This window comes from Physcomitrium patens, chromosome 25 (assembly GCF_059467195.1).
Source record: "Physcomitrium patens ecotype Gransden chromosome 25, ASM5946719v1, whole genome shotgun sequence".
Taxonomy (NCBI): domain Eukaryota; kingdom Viridiplantae; phylum Streptophyta; class Bryopsida; order Funariales; family Funariaceae; genus Physcomitrium; species Physcomitrium patens.
The window spans coordinates 5,182,203-5,202,033 of record NC_143434.1 but is presented as its reverse complement, the minus strand read 5'-3'; the positions used below and the strand labels follow the sequence as shown (position 1 = coordinate 5,202,033).

Genomic DNA, 19,831 nt, shown 5'->3' with positions numbered 1-19,831 from the left:
TATATATATATATATATAATGTTAAATTATTAGTTATATGTGATGTAAAAACAATAAAATATGTAGAAATTTAATTATTTGGATTAATGTGTCATTTGAATTCAATTTTAAAAAATATTAATGTTTTCAAACTAAAATGGAATATTCTATGAATCTTCATAAACATGTACCTTTTATAGATTTAGATTTATAGTTAAATGTTACTATAATAATAACACATAAATTATAATTATTTTAATAAAAGATCTAAAAAAATTCAAATTTAAGAATTCTGAATATAAATAATTTTGTTATATAATATAAACTTAATTGTTAAAATAAAAATAATCTTCAAAGTATCAAGAAATAAAACTAAATAAATAATAACGAATTATCCCATAGGTGTCAAGATATGAAATTAAGTATATGGTATGTTACTAAAAAAAATTAATAAAATTAAATATATTTTATTACTTAATAAATAATAAATGAATCTATAGAGATAAAAAATTAGTTGTTAATTTTTATGTAATTGCAGCTTTAATGATTTGTTAGAATATGACATGTTGAGAAATATTTAGTACATTCAAATTTACTTGTTTATACAAGTTTTACAAAGTATTAAGGTTAGTTTTATATAAAAATAGTGTTTTAAAATAATTATATATATATGCATATATTAAATAAATTTTTATCTTTATACTTTATATTAAAGATAAAAATTTATATAATTATAAACTAAAAAAAATTAAATAGTAAAGACTTGCTGTAGCAACTAAAACCTTAGAGAGCTTTCAAAAAAGATCAAATATACAAAAGATGTGTTAACAAGCGTATCTTTAGGCTATCTTTGGCCTATCTTATTTTCTAATATGTTGGTTAATGTTAAAATTCATGCAGAAGTTTTCCAAGTATCACAAGACTTGCAAAAAAAAGTGTATAAAGGTATAAGATATTTCCTTAACTACTTCATAGTTTTACATCTCTTCTAAGAGAAGTTTTAATAAACTATGGTACCCTTAAAGATTCTTATTAATCTAACTTGGATCTACGAAGTGATAATAATAATATATATATATATATATATATATATATATATGTATGTGTGTGTGTGTGTATAGATACCTAATTTTATTTACACGCATATTACAGATGTTTGTTATAATGTATCTAAGTAGCATTATAAAAGTGAATTCAATTTTCAAGATATTATATATATAATATGTATTCAAAACTATTAAAAAATTTGGACATAAAAAAAAATAGAGAAATGTACAAGAATGTTTTATTTATAATAAAATGTAAATGCCTAACTCATTTTTAAATACTTGTGATGTAAAAATATAATTGCATGTAATAAACTTTGTATTCTAGTACTCTTTTTATTATTGTATTACATATAAAATAAAAAAAACATATGTTTATTTGTAATTTCATATGAATATTTTTTTAAAATCAAAAAATATGTAAAAATATATAATATAAATTAGTAATTATAATTTAAAATATAAACATTTAAGAAAACATTTATATAATTTATTTTATGTAATAAATTAATTTTTTGTGCTCAATGTTATCTACACATATTTGTAGATTACTTTTTATATATAAAGCTCAATGATAATAACCATAATATTTTATTTTATCTTTTATTTTATTTTTTGTGATAAAAATTAATGATTATTATCTTCTAAAATTTTATCAACCAATTCAAACTTTATTAATTTATATGGTGTGTAATAACTATTGAAAATCATCATCAACTAAATTACATTGTGCTTCTATAATCAACCATTATGAATTTGTGTTATTGTAAAAAAAAGTTAGGAATCCTTAAACTACCAAAATCTTTTTTTCACATTTTATCTCCAAAACAAAGCAATGATCCTTCAAGTTTAGTTTACTTTTAACTAAAATAAAAGATGTTTGTTTGTATAAACATCATCCATCCGAATATTCATACATTGATCCATGTATCCATCTAGATTGTAGTGCTCTTTATTGCAATGAGTTGCATTAATATGTTATTTTGAAAGGAAGAGCCCCAATGCTACTACATAATAGTTTGATTTCAATTTCTTATGGTGGTATTATAGTAAAGTCAAAAAATCAAAAAATCAATTTTTATCTGATGAATTTTCATTTATAGTCAGTATAATTTCCAAATCTAACTTTCATATGTAAGGACTATTCTAAATCAAAAAATTATTTTAAATTTAATCACTATGTCCTGTAAATTTGAAGTCAAATACAACTTGTGTAAGATGTCTTTTTGTGAATTATGCATTTATCAGCTTTTCATTTTGTACAAAGTTTTTGAATCAGCAGGCGTGGATGCTATTATTTTTCATATATATATATGCATTAATCACTTAAATGTTACATGATATTGCCAGCAAGTCATTTCATTTGAAATCTAATCATGAAAAAAATCAATTAATTGATGTTTTATGTTTTATGTTTTTTCTCTTCTTTTCTTTCTTCAATATGTTTTTTAAAAATCAAATTTGTTGTAAAACATGGTCATATAGTACTTAAAAAATAAATCGGATAACATTAACAGTATGTTTTTCAAAAATAGATAATTAAAACCTACTTAGTTTTTATTTTTAGATATATATGTACTTTAAATGGATTATTAAACATTTCCAATCATTGAAAAGCCATCCAATCACAAAAAAGGTAAATTTTTCACATACATTTTACAAAACTAAAAGACCACAAATAAAATCCTAAGATTTTGGTGAGCCGAAGACAAGACATGTAAATTGGTATTTGAAGAAAAAAGAATTGAATTGACAAGTTATTTTCTTATAATAAAACTTATACAAATATAAAGGTCAATTATGTATACTAAATGTTTACTTTAAATGGAATATTGTAATAAGTATTTTACATCAATAGAAATGTGATTCTTCTTTTGAATTATTACAACCCATCTATAATCAAAACTAATTTACATTAATTTTTCCATCAAAGGCACAAGTTTTCGCCAAAATGAAACAAGATGAGCCTGTGCTCCATTCTAAGACAACAAATAAAATAGTCGATGAAATGCAGTAGCCTTTCTCTACATACAGGGCTCACTCCTTTTTAACGATTTCAATACTTTTTCGCTTCACAATGACTTTTTCTTTTTTGGGGGGTTGGTTGCTTTATTAGGATTCGTCTTCTTCGTCTTCATCGTCGTCGTCGTCGGCTTCGCGACCTCCGAGCGATAAGCCTGAAGCTGTTTTTAGCAGACGAGAAATTAGAGCGCAGTCGAATTGCGAGTGTGTTTGTACGAAGACTGGGCGTTGTGACTGCGATTGAGCGGCACGGAATGGAATGGGACGGAACGGAGTGAGATGCGCAGAAGCATTAAGCCAGCAAAAGCCAGATCCGAAGCCTAAAACGGAGCAAAAGGGGTGTGATGAAAGACGGCACACCGTGGCCCCTCGGTTGCAACGCAGGGTTCGCAAAATTGGAGTCTGCTGCATCCCAAGGGCGACGCGCAGTCACGGATTTTGCAAATGGGATCAGGCGAAGTGCAAAGGCGGCACACAAAAAGGAAGAATCCAGCATGGACAACGGAAATATTTGGTGGCGTCTCAGGAATGGAAGGGGGGGAGGCAGAGTTATGGCCAGCTTCGCGATTTCTGCTGAAGGACAAAATCTAATCGCCATTCCTGCTGATACCCAAACCTCAGAAACAGCTCAGAAAAAGGGGGTTGCGGCTAGTGGGCTGGTTTGGTTGAAGGTTTTTGGAGATTCCCCAGGGTGGAATTTAGAAGCTGCGGAGATGGATGAGAAGCAGAGAGGGGGCGTGCTTCGACGGGATGGGACAAACAATCTGGTGGTCATGCCGATTTTTGGAAACGGGATGCAGGGTGAACTTAATTAATGGCCGCGTGTTGCGCCTCGTTTCCATCCGCCGATCTTAGCAGTGGACCAACCAACGCGTGCGTCCCTCTGTCTCGTTGACGACCAAACGTAGTGTCCCCAAGCGCCACATTGCCCTCCTCTGCAACTGGATATCCATCAAGAGGATCTGGCAACTTGGACGGGAATTGGATCGGTGTCTGCTTGTTTATCGCGTCCCCTCCGGACCCCCCCTACTTCCGCGGCACAGGATTGCAGTCAACTTTGAGCAGTTTTCATTCAAGGTGGGGCTGTGCGCGGTCGTCCGGATTCGACTCATTTCTGTTACGCTCCGAAAGGTGCAAATCAACCACGGATCAGGAGAATTGTTCGATTCCGTAGTCAAGCGTCTAATGAACATGGAGTGATTGTGATGCGAAGTGGGAACCAGCTCGAAAGTTAATGAATCGAGAAGTGCAGGAGGCTAGGCGCGTCTAGCTGCTGGAGATCGGAACTCACTCGGCCTCCAAGGTAACTGATCACATGATTCCGCTGCGTTAGAGTGCCAGTAGTAATGCGTTGTGTGTCTACGTGTAAATGTCCACATGCTCTCGTCTCGTAATTGCTCACCTTGTCTGTAATGGAAGGGAGCTGTGACCAGCCGTCTTCCATTTAAGTGGGTGAGACGAGAAGCGTGTCTGTGCGAGAGAGAACTGTACTGTGTTCGTCCTGGCAAGAACATTATGAGCAGAGACTCCGTGCAGGAAAAGCAGGGGTGGAATCAATCCAGCACCCTGAGCCTGGACTTAATTTGCATAAGTGTCAATATGGGTCAAAGTAGCTCAATAACAGTGTACCATGTTTTGTTTTTTGTTGTTTGTTGTTTTTGTTTTTTTGTTTTTTTGTTTTTTTTTTTGTCCTTTATTTTATTTTTTGTGTTTAGTTTGATGTCTGTCTCAAATCGAGCAGGCATTGTGCACTCGAGAAGCCATTTCCCTCGCAACTCCTTTGAGTAATTGCGCAGCGCTTGTCGTACAGCGCACACACTCATGTACGAAGAAAACTGTCATCATTTAGTCCTGCCGTCCCATCACCTCTTCGAAGCAGATGATTCTATTCCTGCCTCTGACTAGTCAGCATTTCACCTCTTTTTTTTCAGTTGCCAGCCCCCCACAGGTCCGCAGCAACATTTTCTCACCTTTAGATTGTTCCCCATCACTATAGTTACTGTCGCGGAAACATTGTAACCTTTGTCAGTGAAACTTCAATACTTGCGCCTCAGGCCTTGGCGGACGCGTCGACGTCGGTACCAGACACGCCTGGCATGCTAACGTCGACAGCCTGATCGCTGTTGCCATTACCTCGTTCCTTAGATTGCACTGATCGCACTCCTTGTAAGGTCGGAACTACTGCTTTGACAGGCGCCCTCCATCTCCCTCGCGCCCTTCGATTGCCCTGTGTCGAGCAGTGTTCCACAACTGCAGGTGCACTGATTGCGGTGCTTGATTCGATCTGCATTGCCCTTTCCTGGGGATTATGTTACCAACGGTGGGTGGAAGGTTTTTACGCAGTCCAGATTCCAGCCAGTCATCGTTTGAGATCAAGTCTTTGCAAAGTACTTGGGCTACACTCTTTTAGCTGCACTTGTTTTGAGCCACTGGAATTGCTCCAGTCTGTAACACTTCACCTCGCTTTCACTTTCTCAATCACATGGATATTTAGTTGCATTGCGCAACTGCGCGAATGCCTGCTCTTAAAATTAAAGGAAACCTTTGATATCAAGAGTGCAAAGTGTGGTTCTAGGTTCTGTAAGGCATACGCATCCTTCCGAGTGAAGTGCAGCGTCTTTGATCGACCCCAGAAGTTAGGGAAGGAACCTTGTGCAGCTGGTCCTCTTTTGGGCATGTACGCCATGGACAAGCTCCGGGCTGCAATGAGCTATCCTCACGATCTTGGACGCACCACGGATCTCACGAAAGAAGGTTTAGCTCTACAGGAAGGGAGTACTCAGCACTCTCTGCAACAATTGTCTCATGATCCCAGCTTCGCCGAACGCGCAGCCAAGTACTCCACATTCGGCGCCTCGAACTTTCCCCAAGCGCCCATATACTCATCAGTATTCGTCACTGGAGAATTGCGCAGCGTGTTGGAGAAGGAGAGCAAGATCTCTCGAAGCGCCAACATTTCAACCGCACTTGGCGCCCTGAGCAACGGAGATGCTCAGCCTCTACCCGAGGCAAACTTCAGGGACGCTGGTGATGGTGGCGCCAATGTTGCCCTGTCCTCGGAGGAAACGAAACTGAAATTCCACCGAAATCAGCTCAATTCTGGAGTCGGAGGCATTGAGGGAGCCAAAGCGTCCACCAACCAGTCAAACGAGGGAATAATCTTCCAAGAGAATTCTGTCTGCTCACAGCAAGCTCCCACATTAGCAACGGCTCACCGAAAGCGCAAAGGCAACTCATCAGCGGAGGGGAAAGACAAGTCCTCAGAGGGTAGTAAGCTTATGGAAGCATCCACCGACAACTCCGCACCACTAAAACGACACAAGTCCGATGGTGAGGATGTGAGGGCCGTAAAGGCAGAGCAAGCTAGTGCAAGTGAGAATTCTGGAGACTCGATTAGCCCTCGGTCGACGTTGAAAGGCGCCACATCCAAGCGTCCCCAAGACTTCCCCAAGCAAGACTACATCCATGTGCGCGCCCGGCGAGGCCAAGCCACTGACAGCCACAGCCTCGCCGAAAGGGTTTTGTTTCGCACGCCCTTCAAATGTTCACGCATATTTCCTTTCTATTGCCGCTTTCTGTTGCTGTGGATTTCGGAGTTTCTTCACCCACTTTTTGTAATTGCCATCTGCAACAGGTTCGCCGGGAAAAGATAAGCGAGCGCATGAAATTTTTGCAGGATCTTGTTCCTGGATGCAGCAAGGTACAAAACAGCTTTAGATAGATTCGCTCCGATCTACAGCAGTGTACCCAAAATCCCTTACCCTCCAAAGTGTACTTCAATGGATTTTGTTCTCTAGTTCTTCTTTTGACTTCATTCGTGTGATGGTTTCGATCAATAGGTGACAGGGAAGGCCGTCATGTTGGACGAGATTATCAACTACGTGCAATCCCTCCAGCGCCAGGTCGAGTTTTTGTCCATGAAGCTGGCTACTGTAAACGTTCCTCGCCTCGATTACAGCTACGACCTCCTCAGCAAAGAAATGCCGATGCAGTCACGGTCTCCTGAGACTACTTTGTTAGGCCCCGACCCGCTTGCGGCACCATTCGGAGATCACTCGCAATGCTCCCCAATGCAGAGCATTTCCACTCCCAGTTGCCATTTTGAGGCTCTGTACTTGCGACGGTCAATGAGTGTTCCAACAATGATGTCGAGGTTTGATTCCGCTGGTCATTTCAGTGATCTTTTCTCCCAGGTATGAAGAAGAAACATCCACCTTGTTGGTTTCAATGGGGAACTAATTGTGAATCTTGGTGAGGGATTCAGTAGATTGTATTCTTCCATTTTATGAGCAACAAGAATTTGAATGCGTATTTGGTTGGTGCATTGTTGTGACAGGGTGGGAGTAGGTTATGTGACGGGGATTTACAAAGTGTGGTGAAGATGGGATTTACTCAAGGAAGACATGGTGAACTGGATTCGAGATCGCAATTCAGCAATGGTAATCTCCTCTTTCATCACAACCTCGATCATGTTGCAACTTCTTCCATTTGAGTTGTGAGTACACTTGAAGCAGTGAGAACACTCTTAGCATTACATGTATAAAACAAGGCGAGGGAATATCGGGAAATCGCTCTGGATTTGCAGTTGCATGTGGGTGAAATCAATTGTTCGAGGTCTAACATAGTAATCGCGTTAACTATTGCAGGTTAAATTTGTTCTCGGCAGGCAAATTGAAGGTGGAGCTGTAGTTAATTACTGAGGTTGGGAATTCTGTTGTGACATTCATCAAGTGACAAGACGTGGTGAATGCCAATGAATTATGAACTCTAAAATTTTCTTTCTGCACCGATTGTATAATACTCTCGAAAGCCCCAAGAGGAAATTTTTCTAACATCGATGACTACATTTACCACGGGGACTACGTTGTTCTCGAAAGAATGAGTTGCTGCGACGTTCCCTGCACGGCTCGGAGTGCGAGGATCAATACAGTGGAAAGATGTCAAAACTACATGGAATCTCTAAGTTGTGGAGTATATCATCGCCTGCTTATTCAATGTAGCGACGACACTAACCAGTAGAGGAAAATTAACATCAATCGTAGGAACTAGCTATTCTTTGACTCACTGCATGTTAAAAGATGAGTCATTTAGACCTTTGTAGGAGCAGCATATAATTTTTGGACCCTGATTATGCTGTTACCGCGCTTATATTTTACATTCCACATAAGTTGAGAGTGCCGCGCAGACTGCTCAGATAATAACGTGTGGCAGGCCCTCTTCTTATACTATTATGCATCCATACTTCATTCAATAAGACTTCTTTCGATGAGTTAGCTTCCTAGCATTCCAAATTACCTCTTGAAACTACTAGATGAAGCTTTTCATTGTTGCTCGCCTGGAGATATCTTCATGGAAGAAATGCTTGTCTATTTGCATTGTATTAGTGGGACATTTTTACTGCAAATTTTAGTTATCTTAAACTTGCTTACTTTGGTAGTACAATGTGTCAGCGTAGAAACACATCCAACTAACAATGTAAGTCTCTTGCTTGTAAACTTACGTTGTCAAACTGTCATTGCCTAGGAATTCATGGTTGACAGATGGATGGCTTCTTACTGACCTAAGTCTCCTAATCCGCTGTTTGTGTGGTAGGCAAATCTATCAGAACCTAAAGCATACACGTGCACCGAATGCAAATTGAGTTCCCATAAAGCAACGTCCGTTCCACCAGCATAACCAGAATTCAAGAATTAACAGTGACAGTTATCAGAATGGCACTTGAACACAAAGCTGCAATGCGCTTCTTAATCAGCAGATATCAAATCAATAAAAGCACATTCTGAAAGTAAAAACTTCCAGTATCCTATCCATGCTAACACATCACCATGATCCAATTCGAAGTTAATGCTTCGGAAAAGACATAAGCATATTGCGCGTTAACCCAAATAACTTAACCCTTCCCATTCCTTCTGAGCAGGATTCTACTGCGATAGGTCAGTTGCCAGAACCGCTAGTGGAGAACTTGTAGCCACCATAAAAAATAAATAAATAATAAAAAAAAAAACAACAACAACAACAGCTCCCCATCCTGCTAGTGAGGCAAACACAAACTGTAAGTCGCTACACATCGTTGATGATTACAGCAGTTGCAATGTATGTTCACAATAAGTGAAAGCAGATCCTGGATCTTCGTAGACTTACGTTTTAAAATGAATGAATGCTTTAAATTCAAGCATAGTGGGGTGGGTTCAAGAACACAATTGCATGTACTCACTCCATAGAGCATTGGAGCTCTAGATTCGAAGAGTTGAAGCGGATCATGAACGCTATTTTGCAAAACTGGCGAACACTTTCCTGTACAAAAACACCACGTGATAGTCACTGAGATATGCTTGAGCGATGAATTTCATATGCAACAGAAAAAAGAAAAAAAGAAAAGATATCCTTTTCGGAATCAGAGAGAAGCAATACAGTTCACAATGAACAGTTTTTATATTTCTAACATTTAATTTTCTTTTTAATGTTGATGGTGTGAAAGGGCATATCTACTTTAGTTTCAAAAAGAAAAAGATTAGGATCATGAATTGCAAAGTTACGCTTAGAAACTTACGTGCTCTTCCTTCCATTTGGACGGGCTCGATGGGTTGCTTCACATTGGCACGTCACCCGTTCTATGAGCATCAACTATTCAAAAACATGAGATGCGACGAGTCATGCGGAGCAAATGAAGGGATGTGGAGCTTTATAACACCCCTTGACATAGAGCGAATAATCACGACTAATTAGAGACATAATTAATGCGGTTGTACAGGTGTTAGAAAACACCATCGTGCCACCCTTCATACAGAAATCATAACTCCCAAACTATTAAGAACTCAATTTTGGCATGAGACGAGACCAGGTAACTGCATACTGATCATTGAATTCTCGTAGAATTTAGTGGATTAAGAAATTCGAACTTCACTTGCAAAGTTACCTGTCTGAGTCAGCTGGGTTGGGGCATTGCGAAGCAGACGGCTAGATGCACCCAGCTTTTGCAACACGCCATTGTTATTTAATCTGATTATTCTTAAGGTACTTGTTGATTACCACTTGAAGCCGTCCAAAGCTTAACACATCAACATGAGATGCATACCAACTGCTGGATGCTAAGCTTGACAGTTACTAGAAACATAAATACAAGTCCAAAGAAACGAAAAATAAACAAATAAATAAAATCTAATGGCACTGACATACATGACTACACTACGTGAAAAAAGTGTGATCATGCAGATCTCTGGGAAATGAGAAGCTTATTTAGACACTCTTGTAGAGGACTGGGGTTGGGGCACTCCGAACCAGACGGCTGGAGGCGACCTTGAAGATGAATTTCTCTACAAGAATATGCAACATCATACCAATGCCCTAATGTGAAGAAAAACACCCCGCACGTCAAAAAACGGAGAGAAGTCTAGACCTCGCAAGAGAAACTCTGCTCACTGAGAAGGAGCACTAAATCAGGATCAAGCATCTTCATATCACAACCACACCTAGTTCCTTGCTAACAAAACCATCGACAACTTCATGTGGGTCCGAGCTGAGCAACGGCAACATCCAACATGTCTGCATCAACTCTCGACCCAAACGCGAGCTCACTGTAGCTTCAGAACCCCAGAAAAGCATACTCTTTGATCATCCAAAAAGTGGGCGAAAGCAATAAAAAAAACAAAACCACCCATATACCAAAAACTCCACAGCTAGCCAGTAGCAGAGGTAGCAACTGATCTTGTCATGCACAAAACATGGACTCAGCTAACTTACACAAGCTTAACATGGCGAAAATGCACCCAATATTGTAACGTGGTAGCAATTTAGTTGGCAAAAGGCAATCAACCGCAACATGCACCAAGAGGTCGCCTTTCCCAACTCTTCCACCCACTGTTTTTAATATCAAAAATGTGGGTGACTTCTTATCATTCCTATAGTTTGCCATTTTTCTTTCTTGTGGATCAATGAATGAGGAGTCTCTTATTTAATTGCATACATTTGGAATTAAGTGGCTTTGTCTTTGGAGTTGTTGTTGGCACCCAACTACTTCTGAGCACTTGACATGGTGGGTTTAAATCTCATGATTTGAAATGGCTCTTAATACTTTGGATATATATATATATATATATATATATATAAGAGTGAAAGCTTTTTAAAGTTGATTTAACTTCATCCACTTCCTAGAATTAATATTATCATTTATTTTCTTTTTTTGTTAATTTTCTTTTTTCTTTTTTCTTTTCTTTTTATTAATTCTTTCAACAACTTAAAATATTGTTACTTTTTGTCTTATCTGTAGTTGCTTCCATGAGATTTTAGGTAATATTATACTAATTGATCTTAGATAAAATATAATCCTACTTAAGTGCTTCATTCCAACTTAAAATAAAATTTAAAAGCCATTTAGTTATCATTTTTTATAGATTATAATACTAAATTAAAGAACTTAGAAATGCTACTAGATATTTATGTCAATTTTTTTCTATTATATTATTGACCACCCACAAATTTTTCTATATTTTCAATATGGCATTTCAATTATCTAATTTATGACCTTTTTTTTTAGATCATTCTATATTAATTTTCCATCTTCTAATAAGTTATATATATATATATATATATATATATATTTAAATCTTGCTTTGTGAGTTGTCTCAAACCATTTTTTTAAAAAATAAAAATATTGTGTTGAATCCAAATTGTGAAAATATAAATTTTCAAAAAAAAATGCCATATTGTACCAAATCTGTTAAACTTGGGTAGTATCTTGCATGTAAATATATCTTGTTCCTATGTAAAAGGTCCATAGAGTCTTGGGCTTAGTATTGGTTTATATAATGGTGGTATAGTCTAGTCCTAAATTTGTTTTGTTTGGAAATCTTTCGAAGACCTATATTTAGTTGATTCTGTGTATTTGAGGCATTAACAAAGTAACAAGTAGGAAATGTGCTTGAAATGGTTTTTGCTCTCTAAACATTTATTGCAATTCTTTGGTGCCAAATTAGGCACATGAGCATTGCTTCTTTTCCACCTCTTGATTTAAACTCTGCATCCTTCTAATTAAACAAGAAGTCTTGTAATAAAACATTGTTCTATTTTAAATCCTTCAAATTCCACTTAATTTTTCAGACTAAAGAAAATTTTAAAAAAATAATCATTGCAAAATAAAAATAAATAAATAAAAAGATCTAAAGTCCTAAATTATTGCAACAAATCAAAGCAAAGTTTAACTATAGATTTTTTATTTTTTTATTCTTTTTAAGTGGTTCTTTTAGAGAGCTAAGCTTTACTTGAGATTTTGAGACCACCTCAAAAATATTTACATAGCCTTCAATTGATTAGGTTGTATATAGATCACCAACATGAGTTATCCTTGCTAAAACTTTTGTAAGCAATGAATCATAATGAAGTACATCAGAAAATTTTCTAATTTATTTATTTATTTTTTAATTTTATAGAGTTGGAAGAGAGTATGTCAGTCATTTTCATTGTTACCTTTATGAAAGCTTTGGAATTTAAAATTCAATTGAATCAGTATGATACTTTGAAAATTTCTTTTTTATTATTAATTCTTTTTTAATACCTTACTATGCTTATCAAAGAGACTTCTAATTATCACATATGGTGTCAGTTTTTTTTAGCTTTTTAATAGTTTGTCTCCATTTTAGGACCAAATTAATGACTTCTTTTTAAATAGTTTGTCATACATATCCTACTCTAGAGGTGTTGGATGTCTTAAGCCATAAAATTATTCTTTCTTACTTATGAAACATTTTTCTTTTGTTGCAATTCTATAATTCAATTATCAATCATTTAATCAGAAACTTAAAGTAAATCACCTCTATGAATATATATTTATTGTAACTCTTGTTTTATGATCATTCTTTTTCCATATATAACACTTATTTTTTCTATTTTTTTATAATGCATTCTTTTATTATATGGTTTTTGAATTTCGAATTTTATAAAAGAATATTTTATCTTTTATAAAATTCTTTAAGATTAAGACAAGAAATATAAGACGTCATGTTGACTTTTGTAGAATATCTAAGATATCACATTTTTATTCAGAATCCCTTTTATGTCATAAATAAATTTTACATCTATTTAGCAATTTTTTTTACAAATAGCATAAATTTAATTTAGATTAATTTTATTTTTATATAAGAAATTTATCACCTTGTTTATATCCCACAACAATTTTAAGTATTTTTTCTGGTATTTATATTCAAGTTAGACACTTTGAAAACATGTCTTAGTTGTTTCAAGGATAAGTTCTTTTTTAGTAATTTATTTTGTCTCTTTGAAAAAGAAGAATTTCAATCTGGATTGTATTTTAATTTAGATTAGCCATTGGAAGCTAGCTAATATAATTTTTATAATTGTCTATTACATAGTGTCTTACACACTGATTATGAATACTATTTATTCTTTTAGTTTAACCAATACTATCATAATTTCAAGCCATAGTAAATATAACCTTTATTTTTAAATATTTTATATATATATATATATATATATATATATATGCAGCCAAAATATTGTATAAAATTTTAGATCCTGAAGACTTATTATTTTTTTAGGATAATTCATAAAGAATGACTTGTTTTTAACAAGAAGTAGTATTGTAGTTATCTTTGTTGTAGTTTGAGTTATTATTGGAATAAATCTTGATGTTTTGTTGATACTTTAATTACAACTATAATTGCATCATAACCTCCATAGTTTGATAATCTTATCTAAACTTCTAAAAATAATACATCTAAATGGTACTTTTGATATTACAACAATCATGACTTAGGTTGGTAGGTATGGTAATTTACTTAGTGTACCACATATCTTTAGATTGATTTCAAAGTTTTAATTCATACTTAGTTAATAGTATAATTATACCAAATCATTTATAATTTTCTTAACTCATCTATAGCTTGAAATAGATATATTATAACACTCAAATGCCATCTTTTTTTATACTTTCTTTTTGGAATGCAGATTCTTGTTTAATTGGAGGAAGAAATTATATTATATTATATTATTTATTTATTTATTGTTTTTTTTGTTTCTTTTTCTAATAATAATTTTATTCTCTATTTCATATATCATATTTATAATAATAAATATAATAAAAAGAATATAGTGACTTATTACTCAAGCTGAAATAATCATTTTAAAACAAACTTTTAAATAAGTTGGTGGCCTAAACTATTATATTATTTTGATGATATTTGTTTCTTCGAATTTCTATAAAAAATTTAGAAGAAATTTTACAATATTTAATTTTTTTAGAAATACCTCAAAATAAAAATCAATTTATTATCTTATATATTAGAAACAGATTTTAAATCTTTCAAAAATAATAAATCAATAAAACGTTGCAACTTAAATTTCTTTTTTGTTTAAGTAGTCTATAATTTTTATTTACAATTTTAATGTAAGGTGAACTTTATTATCATAGAATAAAAAGAATGAAAAGTATTTCATGTTAATATATTTACCATTTATAATTTTAATTAATAATTTTTAATCCATATGCTAACTTTGACTTTTTAAATTTATAGTATTTTTAAAAGTGTAACATCATTTTTTGAAATTCTAAAGAAACATGATAAAATCTTTGATAAATTTTAAAAGAATAAAAACTTATTGATATACTAAAGATAAAAAATATAATTTTTTCTTACGAATTTCATTAGTATTAATATAGATAATATATCTAGCTTTCAATGGTATTATTTCTACCAAGATTGATTATTTTCATAATTATAGAAAAGAAGACATGTTTTTGTGTTAACTGATAATAATCTAAACCTTTTTTATTCTAAGATTTTGATATATTAAAAACATCTTATGTATTTCTATAGAAAAAATTAATTATGTTTTTATGGTTGCAAACATATTTTTTGTTATTATTATTTTGGATCTTATATTAACTGACAGTTGATTTTTTTTGACAGAGACACATCTTATTTCAAATAATGACTATAATCAATATTTGTGTAAAAGACAATTATTATCGACTGAAAAATAATCCACATCTTGAAATTTGTAAATCCATTAATTTTTTTTAAAATGCATAAAATTAATTATTATCAAAATAAAAATAAAAAAATGCATATACATATATATATATATATATATATACACACACACAATATAATCAATCTTTTATTGATTATAAGATATTCATTTTTCTTTTGATGTAAAATACATATATGAGTGTAATATATTAATCAAACCTTTTTGTATTTTTGATATGTTTGATATCAAAAATTTAAGCAATTGATAAAATGTTCAAGCTTTAGGACAATTTGAAGTTTGTGGTAACATAAAATATCTAAGATTTATATAGTGTAAATGAACAACTCATTCATATAAAACATCATAATAATATTATTTTTAATTATAAAAATTTAATTACAAAGTAATATCATGAATTTTGTATAATTGATTTAAAAAGTATAGATAATAAAAATTTGAAATGCAATAAACTATAGTTGTGTTTAATTTTTAAATTAAATTATTATAATAAATTTAGGCATCATTCTTTATAAAAGACTAGGTATTAATGAGATATAATATGTATAGATGCACCTAGATCTTGGTTTATTTTAGAAGAAAGTTGTGCATGCCTGTAAATTCTTGGTATATGATTGTAAACAAATTTATACCTCTTGAAATGAACTTAAAATTAGAGTTAAAGAAAATAAAACTACTATTATTTTAATTTTTATAAATACTTATCTTGCATTATACTAATTTTTTATGATATTTTAATTCAAATATCTTGACATAATCTTATAATACCTTCCATAATTTAAGTTATAGTAACTCTATCAAATATTAAATAAATTATTCTCTATGATTTATTTCTATTTTTATTTTAAAACAAATCTACATGTAATATTATATTTTTTATATGAACTATTTAAAATTTTAAGTCTTATTATGTTTAAAATAGAATAAAAATAGAATGTAAATAGCTCAATATACTCAATTATACTCAAATATGTATTGTGAGACATCCTATGATTAAAAGTTGATACACAATTTCAATTGCTATAAGAAAATATATCTAATAATTTATCTATAAATATTTATCACTAAACACAAAAAAAATCATATTATCACACAATATTTAAGTTACATAACCAAAATTAGTATTATACCAATTTATCATTTTTTTACAAAAAATAATAATCAAATAATAAAAAAATTCTTTCAATAATAAAACTCTATACCTTTTATTTAATGTAAGGGGATGTTAATGATTATAAAATAAGGCTAGAGGTTGTAATTTTAAAGCTTGTAATTGGTTGGAATTAAGAGATCTTTTTTTTGTTGAGTTTATGCTTAAGAAAATTAACCAAGAGGTCATAAGAAGAAAAATTGAAGTGAATTATATTTTGTCCATGGCATAAACAATAGCATAAATAGCATAAACAATGTTGTCATTCAGAATTTATATTAAGTCCACCTCAAAATAAATTATGCAATCATGGTAGAAATGGCTAGTTATATCCATAATTTTTCTTTTATAATTTTATAAAAATAAATCATTTGACACAATTATTAAAATCAAGATATGAGCTGCTATGAGTATAAAACAATAGTGACTATAAATAATTCGGTAAATGTCATGACCCTTCTCACTACAAACTATTTCTAAAATCAAGGCTTTGCAATAAATAAGTATATATATATATATATATATATATATAAAATACTAATCAAGAAATTTTCACAAAGCTTTTGACCACGGCCTTTCAAAGTGGACTTCAGAATGAAAAGACCTTCAAAGCTTGTTTCATGTACATTCCACAAAAGTAGTCTATACCATGAGCAAATTTGTGAAAACAGAACATTTATTCACACACCAGAACAAGTGACGTTACATATTGAAAAAATGAATGTATACACCAGGTTAGAATGCATCTTTCGTGACATAGAAACCACAAAAGAACCGACAAATTGAGAACCAAAAAGCAGCGTCAATGGAAAGCGGTGAAGCAAAGCCTAACGAGACGTGGAATGGAAAAATTCAGGCTCCTCCCCTACAACAAAAAAACGTGGTTGTTTGTTTGCGTGTTTGCTGGGCTGGACTTTGTTTTGCAATGGCAGTGCTGGTGGTGTTGCCCCTTTTGCAGCTGCAGTGTGGCGGAGATGGTGCGATGTTCGGACAGTGAGGATTGAAGGTTGCCGTGCACGGGTCTCTCTCTCTCTGCTTTGATTGATTCATTCCTCTTCCCGGTAACACTTCCACTCTGCCCTTCCCATTCTACGTTTCGAGTTTTGGGGTTTTGGGTTTCGGTATTTGGGTTGTGTTGTCTGCCACATCTTTTGCGTGGATTTCATCACCTTGTCCGTGAGTTTGGAGAGTTGGGTTATTTAGCATTTTCCCGTTTTGGTACTACCTGGCGATTTGCCGCAGCCGTGGTATTGTAGTTGAAGACCTGTGATAGGAACTATGTGAATTGTTTGCTTTGTGTTGTCGATTTAGGGTTTTGTGGGTCGTATTGTGTGTTTTGTTGGGGTTGCTGTAGCGCGGGTTCAGAGTTGAAAGGGGGCTGGTGGGTAAAAGACAGGGTTGTTTGGTGTGCATTTTGGTGTAGTTTTGTTGCTGTTGTTCTAGTCGAAGATATGGGGCATCGGAATGATAAGAAGAAGAGGAAGGAAAGGAGTCGTCATGGACGGAAACGACGAGACTCTGAGTCGGAAGAGAGTGGCTCTGGGAGTGATGAGTCGGATAGAAGTGATTCACCTAAGTTCACGGAAGAGGAGCTTCGTGAATATTTGGCTAAGAAAGCTCAGAAGAAGGCTCTGAAAGTTGCGAAAAGGTTGAAGACTTCGAGCGTCTCAGGGTATTCGAACGATAGCAACCCGTTTGGAGATTCTAACCTTACGGAAAGGTTTGTATGGAGGAAGAAGATAGAGCGGGACTTGACGCAAGGTTTGACGCCTTCTGAGATGAGTTTGAAATCGGAGAAGAAGAGACAGAGGGACAGGATGGCAGAGATTGAGAAGGTGAAGAAGCGAAGAGAGGAACGAGCTATTGAGAAAGCGCAGCATGAGGAGGAGATGGCATTGCTTGCACGAGAGAGGGCAAGAGCTGAGTATCAGGATTGGCAGAAAAAGGAGGAGGAATTCCATTTTGAACAGAGTAAAGTGCGGTCCGATATTCGTCTACGGGAGGGCCGAGCTAAACCTATTGACATACTGTCCAAAAACCTGAATCTCTCTGAGGATTTTGATGTCGACGTTAGTGAGCCGTATAAGATTTACAGGGGTTTGACAGTGAAGGAGATGGAAGAGCTGCGTCAAGATATCAAGATGCACCTGGAGTTGGACCGGGCTACCAATACTCACATTGAATTCTGGGAGTCCATGATGGTTGTTTGCGACTGGGAAATTGCACAAACTCGGAAACGAGATGCGCTTGACAGGGCCAGGCTTCGTGGAGAAGAACCTCCGCATGAACTTCTTGCAGAAGACTTAGGTCTTCACGGAGTGGATGACGAAGTAGATGATATGTTGAAGGGCCTGAGTGTCAAAGAACTGAACGATTTACAAGAGAAAACGGAGTCCAAGATGCAGACAGGTACTGCGCAGGTGGTCGAGTACTGGGAAGCAGTTCTCAAGCGCCTTCATATTTACAAGGCCAAGGCTCGCTTGAGAGAAATACATCAAGAACTACTGCGAAAGCACTTAAAGCGTATTAAATACGTTGATGAGACTCGACTTCCCAGTCTCGACCGTGATGAAATCGAGATTGAGGAGGAAAAACCTACCAGTGACTGGGAACCAGAGGTGCTTGCACCCTCATCAGAACCAGTGCATGATCCGCAGACGGAAGACGAAGAAGACGCTGGAAACTATTCTCCAGAGCCTGTGAACGAAGTTGATGGAGCTGAGATATTGGACCCTGAAGCAGACAAAGCTGAATTGGAGAGGAAAAGGGCCGAGGTTTTGGACGAGCAGCAACGTAGGTTACAGGAGGCAGCTGCTAGGCCCGCTGCTGCTGAAGAGGATCCTCTTGAGCTTACACCTCTCGAGCGTGCTTCTGTGATGAAATCCATGGGAGGCATGGAGGACGGTGACACCATGCTTGGTCCAGGTTCCGAAGTTAGCCTTGAGTCTCAAGTTTACTGGTGGCATGATAAATACAGGCCTCGCAAGCCTAAGTATTTCAATAGGGTGCACACAGGGTATGAGTGGAACAAGTACAATCAGACTCACTACGACCACGACAACCCTCCCCCAAAGATTGTGCAAGGGTATAAGTTCAACATTTTTTATCCCGATCTCGTGGACAAAACCAAGGCACCGACCTACTTCATCGAGAGAGATGGCAGCAATGGGGAAACTTGTCTTATTCGCTTTCATGCTGGCCCTCCTTACGAGGACATTGCCTTCCGGATTGTTAATAAAGAGTGGGAATACTCTCACAAGAAGGGATTTAAGTGCACGTTTGAGCGGGGAATCCTGCACGTGTATTTCAACTTCAAGAGATACAGGTACCGGCGGTAGAGGGATGTTGAAATAGAGGACAGCGTTTTTCTTCAGTCTGTTGCATGAACCAAACAGCTCTTCCCATGGCAGATGCTGAGATGAACTTACAGCCGGTGGTGAGTAAGGTAGACATCAGATTATAGGGAGTTAAACTTTTAGTAACTGGGGCTTAAATACATCGACAAGATTCTTGGTTAGGTTAAATAGTTCTGTAAGACTGTTGGACGTGTACGAAGTTTTCACCAAATTCTGACTTCATTCCATGATCTTGATTTATTCCTCTTCTAATATTGTTGTTTCGTGAATACTTG

At 34.8% G+C, this 19,831-nt stretch overlaps 2 protein-coding genes and 2 long non-coding RNA genes across 4 annotated transcripts; 3 read left to right on the top strand and 1 right to left on the bottom strand.

The window, feature by feature from the left end:
- Window positions 1-3,201: 3,201 nt before the first annotated feature.
- On the top strand, window positions 3,202-8,341 carry LOC112278299 (uncharacterized). Its single transcript, XM_024511560.3, has 6 exons — window positions 3,202-4,350; window positions 5,623-6,565; window positions 6,682-6,747; window positions 6,887-7,240; window positions 7,384-7,486; window positions 7,694-8,341. Exons 2-6 carry the CDS (start codon window positions 5,723-5,725, stop codon window positions 7,696-7,698), a joined length of 1,371 nt encoding a protein of 456 aa, XP_024367328.1. The 5' UTR covers window positions 3,202-4,350; window positions 5,623-5,722; the 3' UTR covers window positions 7,699-8,341.
- Window positions 8,342-8,761: 420 nt separating this feature from the next.
- Window positions 8,762-10,101, bottom strand: LOC112278491 (uncharacterized). The gene is made up of 3 exons (XR_002968702.3): window positions 9,964-10,101; window positions 9,598-9,671; window positions 8,762-9,341 (listed from the first exon to the last, which is right to left on the bottom strand). It is a non-coding gene; the product is annotated as an uncharacterized LOC112278491 (long non-coding RNA).
- On the top strand, window positions 9,922-10,948 carry LOC141045041 (uncharacterized). Its single transcript, XR_012216952.2, has 2 exons — window positions 9,922-10,061; window positions 10,247-10,948. It is a non-coding gene; the product is annotated as an uncharacterized LOC141045041 (long non-coding RNA).
- A 5,953-nt stretch (window positions 10,949-16,901) lies between these two features.
- Window positions 16,902-19,808, top strand: LOC112278362 (splicing factor Cactin). The gene is made up of 2 exons (XM_024511711.3): window positions 16,902-17,261; window positions 17,624-19,808. Exon 2 carries the CDS (start codon window positions 17,652-17,654, stop codon window positions 19,536-19,538), a length of 1,887 nt encoding a protein of 628 aa, XP_024367479.1. The 5' UTR covers window positions 16,902-17,261; window positions 17,624-17,651; the 3' UTR covers window positions 19,539-19,808.
- Window positions 19,809-19,831: the final 23 nt, after the last annotated feature.

Excerpts from the sequence above, each read along its gene's own strand:
- LOC112278362 (XM_024511711.3), top strand. The coding sequence starts at position 17,652 with ATGGGGCATCGGAATGATAAGAAGAAGAGGAAGGAAAGGAGTCGTCAT.
- LOC112278299 (XM_024511560.3), top strand. The coding sequence starts at position 5,723 with ATGTACGCCATGGACAAGCTCCGGGCTGCAATGAGCTATCCTCACGAT. Across the intron at positions 6,748-6,886 it reads TTGTTCCTGGATGCAGCAAG|GTGACAGGGAAGGCCGTCAT; the intron begins GTACAAAACAGC and ends TTCGATCAATAG. Across the intron at positions 7,241-7,383 it reads TCAGTGATCTTTTCTCCCAG|GGTGGGAGTAGGTTATGTGA; the intron begins GTATGAAGAAGA and ends TTGTTGTGACAG.